General features: G+C 42.8%; 1 protein-coding gene across 2 annotated transcripts in view; it reads right to left on the minus strand.

Annotated features, from left to right (window-relative positions):
• Positions 1–3,174: 3,174 nt before the first annotated feature.
• The window catches only part of SORD (sorbitol dehydrogenase), an 80,127-nt gene continuing 66,455 nt past the window's right edge, over positions 3,175–16,846 (minus strand). For both annotated transcript variants that reach the window (XM_077263946.1, XM_077263947.1), the window contains exons 7-10: positions 15,682–15,747; positions 7,650–7,825; positions 4,218–4,339; positions 3,175–3,817 (exon numbers count right to left, since the gene is read on the minus strand). In XM_077263946.1, the coding sequence (XP_077120061.1) occupies positions 3,652–3,817; positions 4,218–4,339; positions 7,650–7,825; positions 15,682–15,747 (530 nt within the window). In that variant the 3' untranslated portion in view covers positions 3,175–3,651. The remainder of the gene's footprint in view (positions 3,818–4,217; positions 4,340–7,649; positions 7,826–15,681; positions 15,748–16,846) is intronic.

Genomic DNA, 16,846 nt, shown 5'->3' on the forward strand with positions numbered 1-16,846 from the left:
TCAAATATATTATTCGAGCACACCCAAGAACCTCGGATAACACACGAGCATGCTCCAATAGCACCTTATCCAAGCACGTTTGCTCATCATTAGTTCTGACGCTTCCGAAGATCTACTCTATGGTATGCAGTCCTAACAACAGACTCTATACCCAGTAAGGATCACAAAGTTTCCTTTAAATTCCCCTTGGTTTTTAGAGTATTTTTTAAATTACCTATATCAGTGTGGTTTTACAATGCAGAAACCAAGAACAGAGAGTAAAACAATCCATTCAGATGCAGTTCTGGCGAGATATAAACTAAAGACAAAAGTCAAGTTCACACAATGAGTTTCTGATGATGCATATTTCCACTGTGTAAAAAGCTGCAGCATCTTACAGTTTCAGCAAAGTAGATAGGATTCATAGAAATCTCATGGCCACTGTGATTTTTTTTCCGCTGTGTAAACTGACCTAAGTGTGTGTTTAACCCCTTTCCGACATTGGGCGTAACAATACGCTCTTGTCGGACACCCTCCCTTTGATGTTGGCACCGGCGGTGAGCCCACATCTTTTCCGGCACATGTCAGCTGTTTTGAACAATTGACATGTGCCTGCAACCAGGGCCAGCGTCAGCACCCGGCACACCCGGGCAAGTGCCAAGGCCCTAGGGAGATGGGGGGCCCATTCATGGTACGGTATACTAAGGCTCCGGGCCAATGCAGGCTGAGCAGCTGCCTAGGGCCCCCGCTCCCCCAGGGGCCCTCAGCTAGCAGCACATCACAAAGCTGCTATGGGGCCCCTGTGAGGCAAGGGGGCCAGCCTGCCGCCAACGCCATCTCCCTGCCGCCACATTGAACTATACCGGGGTCTGCCAGTACGGTTCAAAGCAATGATGGAGGATATAACGTCAGCTGATGCTCCCTCTCCCATCATTCCCCACTCTGCCTCTGACACTGCAGGTGCACAATGACATCATCGCGCACTCACTGTGTGCCAGGCAGTGCAGCCGCTGAGACAGGAGCAGGGAGCAGCGCGGCGCGGGCATGAAGAGAGGTGAGGAGTGTGTTTTTTTTACTATAACAGCGAGTACTGGACTGTGGGGACATTTTCAGGGGGAAGGGGGAGATGAGGGCTGTGCTATATACTACATGGCTGTGCTATATGCTATGCGGGCTGTGTTATATACTACATGGCTGTGCTATATACTACGTGGCTGTGCTATATACTACATGGCTGTGCGATATGCTACGTGGGCTGTGTTATATACTACGTGGGAAGTGTTATTTGCAGGGCCGGCTCCCGGTTTTTGAGGGCCCCGGGCGAAAGAGTCTCAGTGGCCCCCCCCTTTAACACATACCACGATTCATGATGCACAGATTCAGCTGAGAAATATAGGTATAGTACAATGCCAGATTTCACTTCTTACATGAGTGATAGCTATTGTAAATTCTATAATACCATACAGCAGAGGGGCTTTATTTAAGTCAACCCGTTATATGCCAATTTGTGTGACCTACTCCCTCTTCCTCAGTTACCAGTAGGCATTTTATTGTTAGCTGAACTTGCTGCATTGAAAAAACTGCATACCACAGTGGTTAGCACAGCAGCCTTGCAGCGCTGGAGTCCTGGGTTCAAACCCCACCAAGGACAGCATCTGCAAAGAGTTTGTATGTTCTCTCCGTGTTTGCGTGGGTTTCCTCCGGGTTCTCCGGTTTCCTCCCACATTCCAAAGAAATACTGTTAAGGAACCTAGATTGTGAGCCCCAACGGGGACAGCGATGATAATGTGTGCAATCTGTAAAGTGCTGTGGAATATGCTAGTGCTATATAAAAATAAAGATTATTATTTATTATTGTTAATATGACAATTTTTAAATGGAAAACTTTTTAAAGTAAACATTAGAAAATATTAACGTAGAACATTTGTAAAAGTGCAAAATGAGTAGCATATAGCACAGCCACGTAGCATATAACACAGTCCACTTAGCATATAGCAAAGCCACGCAGTATATAGCACAGCCACGTAGCATATAACAGCCCACATAGTATATAGCACAGCCACGTAGTATATAGCACAGCCACGTAGCATATAGCACAAAAAACCTGGAGCCGTCCCTGCCCGCAACTGTTAACCCATTAAATGCCACTGTCAAACTCTGACAGCGGCATTTAACACGCGCTTCTGGCAAGCGCACCGGAAATCCCGCCCATTGGCGCCCGTGTCACATCTCTGTGGTTCACCGATGGGTTGGCATGACAACCAGAGTCCTCCAGCAGACCTCTATGGCTGTCACTGCCGGATTGCTATGAGTGCCCCATTCAAAATAAAACAATAATAAAAAAAAATCAAACATACACATATTTGGTATTTCTGCATTCAGAATCGTCTGATCTATCAAAATAAAAAAATAATTAACCCGATTGCTAAAGGGCATAACAAGAAAAAAAGTAAAAATGCCAGAATTAATTTTTTTGGTCGTCGCAACATTGCATTAAAATACAATAATGGGCGATAGAAAGATTGTATCTGCACCAAAATGGTATCTTTAAAAACGTCAGCTCGACATGCAAAAACTAATCCCTCACCCAACCCGAGATCATGAAAAATGAAGATGTTACAGGTATTGGAAAATGGCCCAATTTTTTTTAACAAACTTTGGAAGTTTTTTCACCACTTAAATGAAAATGAACCTAGACGTGTTTGGTGTCTATGAACTCGTAACGACCTGGAAAATCCCAATAGAAGGTCAGTTTTAGCATTTAGTGAACCTAGTAAAGAAAGCGAAACAAAAATCAATTGTTGAATTGCACTTTTTTGCAATTTCACCAAACTTGGAATTTTTTCCCATTTTGCAGTACATAACATGGCAAATCCAATGGTGTTGTTCAAAATTACAACTCGTCCTGCCAAAAAACAAGTCCTCACATGGCCATATTGAGCAAAAAAATAAAAAAGTTATGGCTCTGGGAAGAAGGGGAGCAAACAATGAAAATGCAAAATCAAAAATACCTTTAGCCATTAAGGGGTTAAAATTCCCAACTTGTACATTTTCTCTCTTGCGGGTACACAGAGTATTATGTGCAGATTTAATCTAAGGAACTGCATAAAAGGTGAAAAATCCGTAGGGAAAAAATGCATGTAATCTGCTCTTAATTTTATCAATACAATTTGGACAAATACCCGGAAATATAAAAAACAAGGTAGCTTTATTTAAAACATGTCACACCATAAAAAGAGAAATCAATCTGCAGTATCAAAAACTGAATAAAAACACATGCAGGAAACCTGATATATTTATTATGTGCAAAAAATATCCAAGAGCAAAAAACTCACGAAAAACTAATTCTGGGAATGTAGACTAACGCTCATCCTGTAGTGTAATCTAGAAAGGCACCATACTTAAATAAATGGCTAAATACATTTTGAGAATTTATTACATTTATTTTGTGGAATTACATTTTTGGTCAGAAATATAAAGTCAAACACCAGTTTCTAATAATTTGGGATACCAAAGAAACAAGAATTTTCGGAACTATACATTTTTATTCAGGACAAATTTATGACTGAAGTATTTCTTGAAACACGATGCAAGGCACAGTTCATTTTTTATTTTACTAGCACATGCCCTCAAATGTATCTCAAAGGAATATTACAGGTGACGCTACTTGTTTTATGGGTTCTGGTCATTCTGGTCACATTTCAACATAACTTTCACTCCTTCTCCTCTCATTGTGGTTTCAAAGGCTTCCAGTGCTTTTTCTAAGGGAAAACGATGTGTAACCAAAGGAGCCACGTTCACTCTTTTAGATGCCAGCATTGAAATAGCCATTGGCCATCTGCAAGAATAGAGATTGTACATTCTCATCAGGATACTAAAGCACATCTGTAGTATATACTGTATCTACTATATAATCGTCTAATTCTGTCTGTTTGTCTGTAACGGAAATCCCGCGTCGCGGACAGGCGCAGTCCAGCTGCGAATTGGCGCAGGATTTGAACCATGCTTCGCTGATTGGTCGTGGCCAGCAGCAATCAATCAGCGGGATTTAAACACCGCTTTCGTTCAGTTGTATTAAGTTCTATAAGCAATAAAATTTAATGATAATGTATATATTTTACCCAGAAAATCCTGTGTATTCATTGCATTATTCTTACATCTTCATAAATAAACTACACACATATTCTAGAATCGGGCCACCATCTAATATATATATATATATTAGTACTAGAACTTACGTATTGCAGTATCTGAAAATGCCCCTGATATCAACCTCTCGCACAGCAGCATTCACAATAGGTACATTGACCATCGCTGGACCCAAACCAACAAGTATTAAAGTACCGCCAGAACGTGTTGCCTGTGAACAAGTATATAAAAAAAGAATAAATTAAACAGAAAATAAAGAAATCACCACAATCACTACTGAAATTAAGAGGGCACTCAACACTTCCAGAATTCAGAACCTCTCACCAATCCAAAAGGCGTTGTTCAGTGTTTTGAGAAATGTCTGAACACTCTATGTGACTGCAGACTTCTAAATCGAGATAGCGTGTGGTTCGCACACTGTCAAGATTCACCTGGTGAGAGCGGACGATCACATTTTCGCTTTGCATACTTCAGTATACATTCGGAATAGACATATCTGGCTTTTCTCAATACACGTGAATTGAGAGAAGCTGAGCAAATATGTGCGGTCATGTGAACGTCTGCTATCACCAGCAATTCCGGTGAATCCTGATAGCGCACCACATGCTGTCAAGATTCAACATTTTGAAGTCACACAGAGTGACTCCAGACTTTTGTTGAAAGACCAGACAACCCCTGTAATATCTGACATTTTGCAACATTAAAGGGAACCTGTCAAGCAATTTATGCACATTTCTGCCATAATTTTGATGAAATCCCAGTAGCATTCTGCAGCTTATGGTGTAATCTTGTCATTTTAGTGTCTTTATAAAGCATAAACAGAAACATCATAATAAAACCAAAAATAAAGATTTGAGCAGTATCACATGCAAAGGATCTGGAATCCCTAGTAATAATAATAATAATAATCTTTATTAATCCATCTAACAAAGAAGGCCTAGCTTGTGCCAATATGCTCACAGCAATTTTCTACATATTTATCTAGACCACTGCCAGCACTTTTATTCTTGTGCATAACTTCACGTTTGCTTAGTCAAAGGTGAAGCTGTATCTGTCAAAGGTGAACCCACGTTCTATTTGTTTGCAGGCTGATGACAGCAAAGATTCCTGTTAGTTTTAACCACTGCCCATAATGTAAGTATAATGTTGCCCAGGGAACAGATGAGATAGGGTTGGACCGGTGTACTTGTAGATAGCTGAGGGCTGATAAATATGAATGTTCCTGGCCGTGTGACATGGGCCGACGTATTGAACACATGGGTGGGAAATTGAGTTGATAAGTGAACTATCATGCTAATTACTTTCTCTCCAGTAACGCAGGAGATTTTTAAGTTCCAGTTCTATATTTAGTTGCATGACAGGGTTTGTTTAGTTACTATGTTGTAAGTGTGATGCTTGTGTCTACAGATGGATTGGGCTAAAACACGTGTCTACAGGAGACATCAGACTTTTACACTGGAATTTTTGCCGATCACACTTTTTGCACCCAATGTAAGTAGGAGCCATAACTGTCTGCATCACTCCCATCTGCACATATTGGGCTTGTTTTTTGCACGATGAGTTGACATTTTTATTGGTACCATTTTGGGACACATGACAGTTTTTGATCGTTTTCTATTCCAATTTTTGGGAGGCAGAACGAACAAAAAACAGCAATTCGGAAATAGGTTTTCGTGTTTTTTTATGGTATTCACAGTTGGGTAAAAGTAATAAAGCAACTTTATTCTTCAGTACAATACGATTACAATGAGACTCCATTTGTCATTTTTTTTTTTTTTTTGCCGCTTTTACACAATAAAAAACTATTTTTAGAGAAAAGAACTGGTTTTGCATTGCTGTATTCTGAGAGTTGTAACTTTTAGATTTTTCCGCTGATAGAGATGTATGGTGGCTAATTTTTTGTGGGAAAAGATGACGTTTTCAACTATACCATTTTTCTTTTCATTTGACTTATTAATCACGTTTTATTCAACTTTTTGTTCAGCAGTATGATGAAAAAGCATAGCTTTTTTTGCCACTTTTAAATTTTTTTGTAGTGTTCACTGAAGGGGTTAACTAGTATGACAGTTTTATAGCTGTCATATCCATTTATTGTTAATACTGATAATATTTATTTATATTATATATCTTTTTATACTAATTTATTGGTATATTATTTTCATTTTTTTATTTTGTGATATTTCATGAAAATATTTGTATTTTTTTATTTTTTATTAGTCTGATCACTGATATAATGCATTGCAATGCATTATACCTGTCAGTATTGCTCTAAAAGAAGCCTCATAGACAATTATCTCCCAAAATGCTGCAATGTATATCGATAGCAATATTTGGGGGGTAAATAGCCGGGCTGGTGCAGGCAATGCTCCTGGCAGTGACCACCGGGTCTCGGCTATCTCAAAAGCCAAGCTCCCAGTGGCAGTCACGGCATCACGATTACCATGGTGTACCCATACGTCATAGGTCGGTAACCCCTACCTGACCGTGGCGTTTGGGTACGTCAAAGGTTTTGAAGAGGTTAACGTAAATAGTTACATGAAAAATTAAATAAAAAACAATAAAACATTTTAAAAAATAAAAAGACCCCATTTAAATAGTAGTCTGAAGGACTTTGAAGAGCAAAGTGTCAGCAAAAAATGTCCTAAATTTGAAAATCAGGCTTTTATGCTAAATTATCTGGTAATTAAAGGGTTTGTCAAACAAATGTTCCCTTCCTGAGATAATCTTAGAAATATACCCCAGCTATATACCGTCAATTCAAATGACATATGAGTTCAGCAGTCTCCTATGATGAGCTCACTGGACTGGTTTCGCAGCAGAAGTACTTGCTCCTGTGATAAAACAGGCAGGAAAATGTGTTACCTCACAGGAAGAAGCAGCTGTGAGCCCCTGTTGTGTAGTCTGTATACTCTTATGCTTACTCAGGTGGCCAGGAGCTTTGCTATGCTGTATACCGACCGTGAACAACATGGTCGGACACAGCAAATAAGACAATACATAGGGGCACATTTCTAAAATGATCTCAGCACAGTAATAAAAAATTGCACAGCTAATTGGGTGCTTATTATTATTTCAAGTTTTAGTTAAATGTCAACTTTGTTTGTGGGACAATCAAGTAATAAGTGTTGAACAGTCATTTGTTACACTTCAAAGATGCCAAAGGTACAGCACACTCATTCTTTATGATACTCAAGATTTCTTTGGAAGTCATATTAATTTCATGACAAACTTTTTTTATCATCTGAAAATAAATGATTTACAGCCAAAATTAAAAAGAAAATTAAAATTGTAATAATAAAAGCAAATGCTTCTCACGTCTTCTGACGTTGGTTTGTCTATGTTGCCTGGACACAGGTACAAACATGTTTCGATTACTATTACAGTATTAGTACAGAATTGCATTCAGGATGAGGTCATATCTGCAGTACATGAAATAGTGACATTCTTCAAAGCCGTAAGCGAATTCCACAGTTAGGGAGGCGATACGTCTCATGTGAATGAATGAGCTGGTCTATACTTACATAGATTCCTGTCTGAATACAAGCTTCAGCTCCAGTGCACTCAATGGTGATCTCGGGCATGCATCCTAGTAATTCTTCAACTTTCTGAGCAGTTTGCTGAGGGGTTTCTTTGGCAACTTGCAAAATAAAATCTGCTCCGACTTCTTTTGCTTTTTCTAGTCTTGAAGAAGATAAATCTGAAAAAATTATTCCTTAGTCATATATTGGAAGGTACCAATATGGCCATGTCAGAGGCAAAGTTAAAGCGCTATGAACATAAACCACACTGAAACATAAGAAAAAAAAGACAGGATCTGATCATTACAGGATATACACAATGAACATATTAACAGGGTTAATCCCACTGATTTCTATGGGGACAACGATTTTCCATAAAAGCAGATCTAAACTTTTTTTTTAATAATCCTCCTTCTGAAATGTGATTGTGCCAAAAACACACATTACATAATTACATAGATTGGAAAAAGACAGGTTCATCAGGTTCAGCCTTCCTCCACTAGTTATACGTTTCCTATTGATAGATGATGCCATTTATGCATCACACTAGAGCATAATACGGATACCGATAAAAAAAAAATCGCATAGCACTAGGACTAATGTTAATCTATGGGGCAGCTCGCATCCTGCGTAATTTTCTCAGCCATATTATACGTGCGTATGAAATCGCAGCATGTCACGATTGTCACCATAGTACGCCCGAAAAACGCCAATGCAAGTCTATGGGTGCGAAAAAAATTTGCACACCACATGGACCACCAGTGTGACTTGCGAGAAATACGCAACTGGTGTCCTTTAGAAAGGCCAGCAATTCAGTGCGGTGTAATATAAAATCACACTGACAGGTTAAAATAGAATAGATAAAATAAACACATAGTATAGGTATGTATATATGCGGTGCCCCAGGGTCCTGGTCGTCGCAGTGGTATTGCTTTCCTCTCGGGGAGAGTGATACTGCGTTTGGAGGCAAGAAAGGATAACTGCATCCAGATATCACAAACATGCAACACACACACACTCCAGGCCACCAGGGGGAGCTCCTGCTCCTATTTATTAGGGCACTCCATATAACTGGTAGTCTGAAGGGAAAGTTAGTCAGTTCCAGATAGGAGTTAGCTCATGACAGAGCTCAAGACAGGAGTTCAGTTACACTCAAAATTTACTGTGCTAAGACAAGGAAATGTGCAATATATGAAATGTGAATAGCATAATGGCTAGGGAAATTTATGAAAAAACACATGAGATTCTTAGCACAATATTTGGCCAAACGTTGTGAGCCCATCCACCAAACGTCAAGGTAATCTCAGATCGGATGGGTAACTGAGCTGACTGCCTAGTGTGAACACTTACCTATGGCTAGGCAGTCAGCTCAGTTACCCATCCGATCTGAGATTACCTTGACGTTTGGTGGATGGGCTCACAACGTTTGGCCAAATATTGTGCTAAGAATCTCATGTGTGTTTTCATAAATTTCCCTAGCCATTATGCTATTCACATTTCATATATTGCACATTTCCTTGTCTTAGCACAGTAAATTTTGAGTGCAGCCATTGATCTATTTGCTATATGACTTTTTTGGGTTATGCACCAGTTCAGATTATATTGTTGTTCAGTCAGTTTTCTTATATTTAGGAGTTCAGTTACAGACAGTAGTCTGAGGACAGAAGGTTAAAGGAGCTGTGCATGCCCTCAGAGCTGCAGCTCCCAGAAAGAGAAATTGAAAGGCAGAATTGTATTGCAGCGAGCATGAAGGAAGTCGAAGCAAAGGAGAGGATACCAGAAGGGGACCAGCCCCACTCAGGCTGCCTTCTTCTGAGGCGCAAAATCCCGGTAGCCGGAACACCGAGGGAGTAAAGCTACTTTCACACTAGCGTCGTGCATTGCGTTGCGGCGCACCGACGCTAGCTGTGAATGCACCGCACAACGGGGGCAGCGGATGCAGTTTTCCAACGCATCCGCTGCCCCATTGTGAGGTGCGGAGAGGTGGGGGCGGAGTTCCGGCCACGCATGCGTGGTCGGAAATGCTGCAGATGACGCACCAAAAAACGTTACAAGCAACGTTTTTTGGTGGTGACGGTCCGACGCAACACGACGCAACCATCGCACGACGGTTGCGACGTGTGGCAATGCGTCGCACTGTGTAGCTAATAAAAGTCTATGGAGAAAAACGCATCCTGCAAGCACTTTTGCAGGATGCATTTTTTCTGCAAAACGATGCATAGCGATGTGCAGTGCACGACACTAGTGTGAAAGTAGCCTAAGGAACTCTACACCTTATTTCAGAGACCGGCAGGACAGCTAATTGCAGGTTACCTGTCCGCACCTACACCCAGGAGGTACGGAGACACCTATAGAGCTGGGTAATCTAAGAGACCCTACAAACATGCTCAAGTCACCAGTCATACGGGTTTTGTCCTATCCTATACGGGGGACAGAGAGAGCGAAACATTGCATCTGTGAGACCCTTATGTGAAGCCATAGGCAGTAAGGGACTACACCACCGCATCACAAGGGAAGGTTACTGATTTCCACCTGGACATGGGAACTCTGGACTTGCCTCCAAACCGGCCGGACTCTGCCTGCCCTGTGATCTGGTGCCCTGGACTGTGGATGCTGAAGTTTGCAGTAAAGATAAAGAGACTGCAACCTTGTGTCCTCGTTCTTCACTGTGCCATTCACCATACCACCATCTACATACTTGGAAGCCCTGGGGACATACTTCACCTGTGGGAAGGCATACCATCTAGCTGCCATAACATCACCCCAGCAGACCCCTTAAAGCAGCGTTGGTCAACCTGACCGAATACCACAGGTGGCGTCACGAACATAAACTTTATCCCTTTAAAGACCTTTCCCTTTTATACGGATGTCCCAGGGCCACGGACCGGGTCAGCCACTGTGACATCCCTTTGTGAACCGAAGGACCCGGTACCGAGTACCCCACGGCCCTTGGGGGGGCGATCCAACTTGGTGTCACGAACAGGATCTACTAAACCCCGTGAATCGGGTCATATGCACCTAGAGACTGTGCCAGAACTGTGTCTGAACCATACTTTATTGAGAGACTGTGCATTGCAAAAAGACCGCCAAAATTGCTGCCAAAACCACTGCAATTACAGCGCCACGAGGAGCGCCGGAGAAGAAGGGTTTGCCATCGTGGGCGGGAACTAACTGAGAAGTGCCCAGTCCAAGTATCTCTGTACCCTGAGGACGTGTCCGTCAGCAACAGAGATCTGCCTTTTGATCCTAAATGGTGGGAGGAGACCAAGAAGAAGGAACCGCCCCCCCAAAGGAGAGAGCGGGAAAGAGACCTGGACGCAGTGAGCCAAGTGGAAGACGCCATGGCCAGCAGCCCAGAACCAGAGAATGGGGTGGAAGCGAAGGACTCCCCCAGCAACCTGGAAAGAAGCCGCAGCGAGCTGTCACCAGTCGACCCTGCGCTCCTGCAGACCGGAGTGGAAGCTCTGATTGACCAGCTCCTGCAGATGCATTTAGACGCCGGGACCATCTGCAAGCCAGCACCCGCGGAAGATGTGCAGGGGCCGTGTCCCTTCCAGCTACCCTTGACACCGGAGGAGGAGCCCGGCACCAGAGATGCTGTGGGAGGTAGGAACGACAACCCTGCCCCGGTAGCCAAAGACCTCCTAGTGGGCCCCGTAGTTGAACCACCCTGTTATTGGTCCACCCGACTCCAGGTCCTAGGGAGTTGGACCAGGCCACCCGGATGGAACAGTTCCTGAAGGCCCCGATCCAACCCACCAGCCTACCTGGGGAGGTGTATGGGGAGAAAACAATCTACCGCTGGGTGAATCCTGGATCAAACCTCATGGGGTTCTCCGGAATGACCAAACAGGAGGGAGAAACCCTAGAGGTCCTGAGCTGGGACGAATATCAACAGCAACTCGCCCACAGATGGGAAGAAAGGGAGGAGGAACAACAGGCCCGGCACAGAGCCTTTGACAAAACGGGATCTGCAAACCAAGGCCCAGGCCCTCAAGGATCACCATGTAAACCAGGCCCCGCTTAAGCAGGGCACCGTGGTAACCTTAAAACTGAAAGGAGGCTGGGGCTTCATAAAGGAGCAGGGGTTATACGCAGAAGTATTTGTTAACCGGAGGGACATAGAATCCCATCTCTGGGAAGGACACCCGGATAGGGATCTGTACCCAGGAGACTGTGTCATGTCCACCAGGCACTTCGGCGAAAAGGGGTGGTACGCATTAAACGTCCACAAGTGCAAAGACTCCATGTCCAAGCCGCCCAGCTCCAAGACACCAGCCATGCCGCCTCGCGCTGTAAACCCCCCCACTTGTGCCAAAGCGGCCACAACTACCACTACTCCCACTGTCACCCCTGCCTGCACCACCACTAAGACTATGGTGTGTACCATCACCACTACGGAGACTGCAGTAGCCACTAGGCCAACCATCACCTGCACCCAAGCTATTGTGGAGAGGAGATCAGTAGGCACTCAAACCCCCGTAAAGAGTGCAGGCGCACCGTATGTAGCACCTGGTAGCTGCCCGTATCTTAAGGGACTGCCTTTACCCGTGCTACCCCAGTAGACCACAGGAAGCATAAAAAATGACTGTATATAGTTCACTGTTAAAAACTCTTTGCTGCTAAAGTTTATTGAACCCGACCAGGGTTTCCATTTAAAGGGGTCCTCAGTTTTTAAGAGGATCCTGTGTTTGCACAAGTTGCCTTAAAGAACCGTGAATCATGGACTGTGCATGATCAAAAACTTTTCCCGTAAATAGTTTGCACCTTCTTAAAGGTGCTTCCTACTGGTTTTACAGAAGAAGCTTTTAAAGACCAGAGACTGCTTCTAACACTCTTGTGAGAACTGCTTTGTTTTCCAGAGACCTGAAGAAAAACCAGTCTGGCGCGGTAGGATTCCGGGTCTGGATACATGCCCTGTAGCTCGCCCAAGAACAACATTGGGGGTTAATGACGGGTCCCTCGCATCATTGCTGCTGTTCTAAAGTTTGATTGACTTGTATATTAACGCGATTGATACATTTGCACTACCTCATTAAAAAGACTTGAATATTGCTGGAACCCTTAAAGGGAATGTTTGCCAGTTGCACTATGATAGATAGACTTGTGTGTTACAAGATAGCAGGTTAATATATTAAAGATTTAATATAGTCAATAGAGATGAAAGTTAAGATTTCACTTTAGACAGAGTCGTGTTCTATGTAGCTGACATCCTGATGCACTTTTGATAAAACGAAGAGAATATAATAAACCCGTGGGGGTTGATAGAAAGTTTTGTACTTGAAGAAGAGAAAGAGTAATAAAATGTTGATTTGCACTATGAAGCCTTAACAGATAGTATACCCGTAAGGGTCATCGCATTTCATAGTTAGTTAATTGTTATATTGTTTTCTACTCTTATCAAAATATGCTCATAATGTAAATAGTTTATGCAACATTCAAGTGTCCTCACCTCCCATAATGTTTTTCTTTTCCCAGTCCAGGAGTACTGGATTTAACATGGGGGGGGGAGTGCGGCGCCCCAGAATCCTTTCCTCTCGGGGAGAGTGATACTGCGCTCGGAGGCAAGAAAGGATAACTGCATCCAGGTATCACAAACATGCAATGCACATTCACACTCCAGGCCACCAGGGGGACCTTCTGCTCTTATTTATTAAGACACTCCCTCTCTCTCTCTTTATATATATATATATATATATATATATATATATATATATATATACACTCACTGGCCACTTTATTAGGTACACCTGTCCAACTTCTTGTTAACACTTAATTTCTGATCAGTCAATCACATGGCGGCAACTCAGTGCATTTAGGCATGTAGACATGGTCAAGACAATCTCCTGCAGTTCAAACCGAGCATCAGTATGGGGAAGAAAGGTGATTTGAGTGCCTTTGAACGTGGCATGGTTGTTGGTGCCAGAAGGGCTGGTCTGAGTATTTCAGAAACTGCTGATCTACTGGGATTTTCACGCACAACCATCTCTAGGGTTTACAGAGAATGGCCCGAAAAAGAAAAAAAATCCAGTGAGCGGCAGTTCTGTGGGCGGAAATGACTTGTTGATGCCAGAGGTCAGAGGAGAATGGGCAGACTGGTTCGAGCTGATAGAAAGGCAACAGTGACTCAAATCGCCACCCGTTACAACCAAGGTAGGCCTAAGAGCATCTCTGAACGCACAGTGCATCGAACTTTGAGGCAGATGGGCTACAGCAGCAGAAGACCACACTGGGTACCACTCCTTTCAGCTAAGAACAGGAAACTGAGGCTACAATTTGCACAAGCTCATCGAAATTGGACAGTAGAAGATTGGAAAAACGTTGCTTGGTCTGATGAGTCTCGATTTCTGCTGCGACATTCGGATGGTAGGGTCAGAATTTGGCGTAAACAACATGAAAGCATGGATCCATCCTGCCTTGTATGGAGCATCTTTGGGATGTGCAGCCGACAAATCTGCGGCAACTGTGTGATGCCATCATGTCAATATGGACCAAAATCTCTGAGGAATGCTTCCAGCACCTTGTTGAATCTATGCCACGAAGAATTGAGCAGTTCTGAAGGCAAAAGGGGTCCAACCCGTTACTAGCATGGTGTACCTAATAAAGTGGCCGGTGAGTGTATATATATCTATATATATATCTGGCAGTCTGGAGGGAAAGTTAGTCAGTTCCAGACAGGAGTTAGTTCATGACAGAGCTCCAGACAGGAGTTCTGTAGGAGTTCAGTTACAGACAGTAGTCTGAGGAGGACAGAAGGTTAAAGGAGCTGTGCGTGCCCTCAAAGCTGTAGTTCCTAGAAAGTGACATTGAAAGGCAGAATTGTATTGCAGCGAGCGTGAAGGAAGTCGAAGCAAAAGGAGAGGATACCAGAAGGGGACAAACCCCGCTCAGGCTGCCTCCTTCTGAGGTGCAAAATCCCAGTAGCCGGAACACCGAGGGAGTAAGGAACTCTACACCTTATTTCAGAGACCGGCAGGACAGCTAATTGCAGGTTACTTGTCCGCACCTACACCCAGGAGGCACGGTGACACCTATAGAGCTGGGTAATCTAAGAGACCCTATAAACAGGCTCAAGTCACCAGTCATACGGGTTTTTTCCTATCCTATATGGGGGACAGAGAGAGCGAAACATCGCATCTGTGAGACCCTTATGTGAAGCCATAGGCAGTAATGGACTACACCACTGCAGGATAAGGGAAGGCTACTGAGTTCCACCTGGACAAGGGAATTCTGGACTTGCCTCCAAACCGGCCGGACTCTGACTGCCCTGTGATCTGGTGCCCTAGACTGTGGATGCTGAAGTCTGCAGTAAAGGTAAAGAGACTGCAACCTTGTGTCCTCGTTCTTCACTGCGCCATTCACCATACCACCATCTACATACTTGGAAGCCCTGGGGTCATACTTTACCTGAGGGAAGGCATACCATCTAGCTGCCATAACATCACCCCAGCGGACCCCTTAAAGCAGCGTCGGTCACCCTGACCGAATACCACAGGTGGCATCACGAACATAAACTTTATCCTTTTGAAGACCTTTCCCTTTTATACGGATGTCCCAGGGCCACGGACCGGGTCAGCCACCGTGACATCCCCCTGTGAACCGAAGGACCTGGTACCGAGTATCCCACGGCCCTTGGGGGGGCGATCCATATATATATATATATATATATATATATATATATATATATACACTGTATATATACAGTGTGTGATGAATTCCACTGTCTGTGGAGATATAATCGGAATTCTCATTAATGGTTATGGAAATTCCGACCACCTTTCCACCAGAAACAGTACGACGGGACTCGTTCTCAAGATCCAGGTCCCGTTGGTGGGATCCAGCTATTAAAAATTTATGGCATATATGGAATTTTACCTATGTGATAGTTTCTGGAGAAGCAAATAATACAAATGCTACATAACACATATTAGTATTTAATGTCTCTATTAACCATTTTGTATCAATGTTATACTAATTTCATTTAGGATAAAGTGATATAAATAGAAATATAAAAACAACAATTTACTTTCCTTACCACTTATAACTACTTGTGAAGCTCCCATCATCTTTGCAACAATTAGAGAAACCAGGCCAATAGGTCCTAAGATTTAATAAATTACATATTAATCGATTATATCATACCGAAAGGCAACCAAAACATGGACCTACAGAAATTACAAATAGCTAGTCTGAATGAACCAGAGCCTATGTATGCCTCTTTTTTTATAGTTACAGTGTATTAAAATGAAAAAATGACAAACTTGCCATTCATGAAAATCTTCAATCAATATCTTTTCTACAGCACTTATGTAGATTTATGTGTCTTCATGGCTACAGACTACAAAAAAAGCACTGTGCAGCCTGATTCTGCAGTGTTAGATCCAAATTTATCATGGCGTTTACATCAGAATCCTGTCGTAAAACATCAAAGGAGTAGAGCCAAGAAGGAGCAGGGGCAGGACAGGAAGTGGGAAATTCATTAGCGGTGGTCGCGTTCCTGAAGCCAGAATTTCAGTACTTGACTGAAGTAACATTTCAGTTGAGGTGCACACCACTGATAAGATGTGCCAAATTCATTAAGCGTCATGACCCTCTTAATGAATTAGACACATGTTCTGCCTGCACGTCTGTCATTAAGAATGCAGTATAAAACACCAGTCTTAATGAATCAAGACCATAGTCTATTCTCTCTTCACAGAAGTAGGGATAGATAAAAGAAAGACTGACTGCAGAATCAGACAACCCATGGAGACTGGACACACAAAAGCCTCCACTGGAGCTGTAGGTTATGAGCCAAGGAGGACAATTTGAATAAGTACATTAGAAATCATGATATTGAGTGTATTTGTACGTAAAAAATGGACTAATATTATGGCATTACACCAAAACAATCAATGAATCATATACCAAAGAGGAGCAATTTAAAGCCAAGTAACCAAAATTCTGATAAAATATCTTTATTGAACCATGTTAAAAATTGAGACGTACAGCTAGACCAAAAATACAACAGGGCAATAAACCCATCACAGCATGCAGTTAATATAAAATATATGCAACAACATGCAGTCACACTCCCCCCTAAAGAAGGCAGGCGCCGAAACACACGAAGAGGGCCAGGTATACTTCTCCCAGCCCTGGTAAAAAGCTTTCTGTATATCCACTTAATGTTTTCTACTATCATCCAATCATGTTACTATAGG

Source organism: Ranitomeya variabilis, chromosome 5 (genome assembly GCF_051348905.1).
Source record: "Ranitomeya variabilis isolate aRanVar5 chromosome 5, aRanVar5.hap1, whole genome shotgun sequence".
Classification (NCBI taxonomy): Eukaryota; Metazoa; Chordata; class Amphibia; order Anura; family Dendrobatidae; genus Ranitomeya; species Ranitomeya variabilis.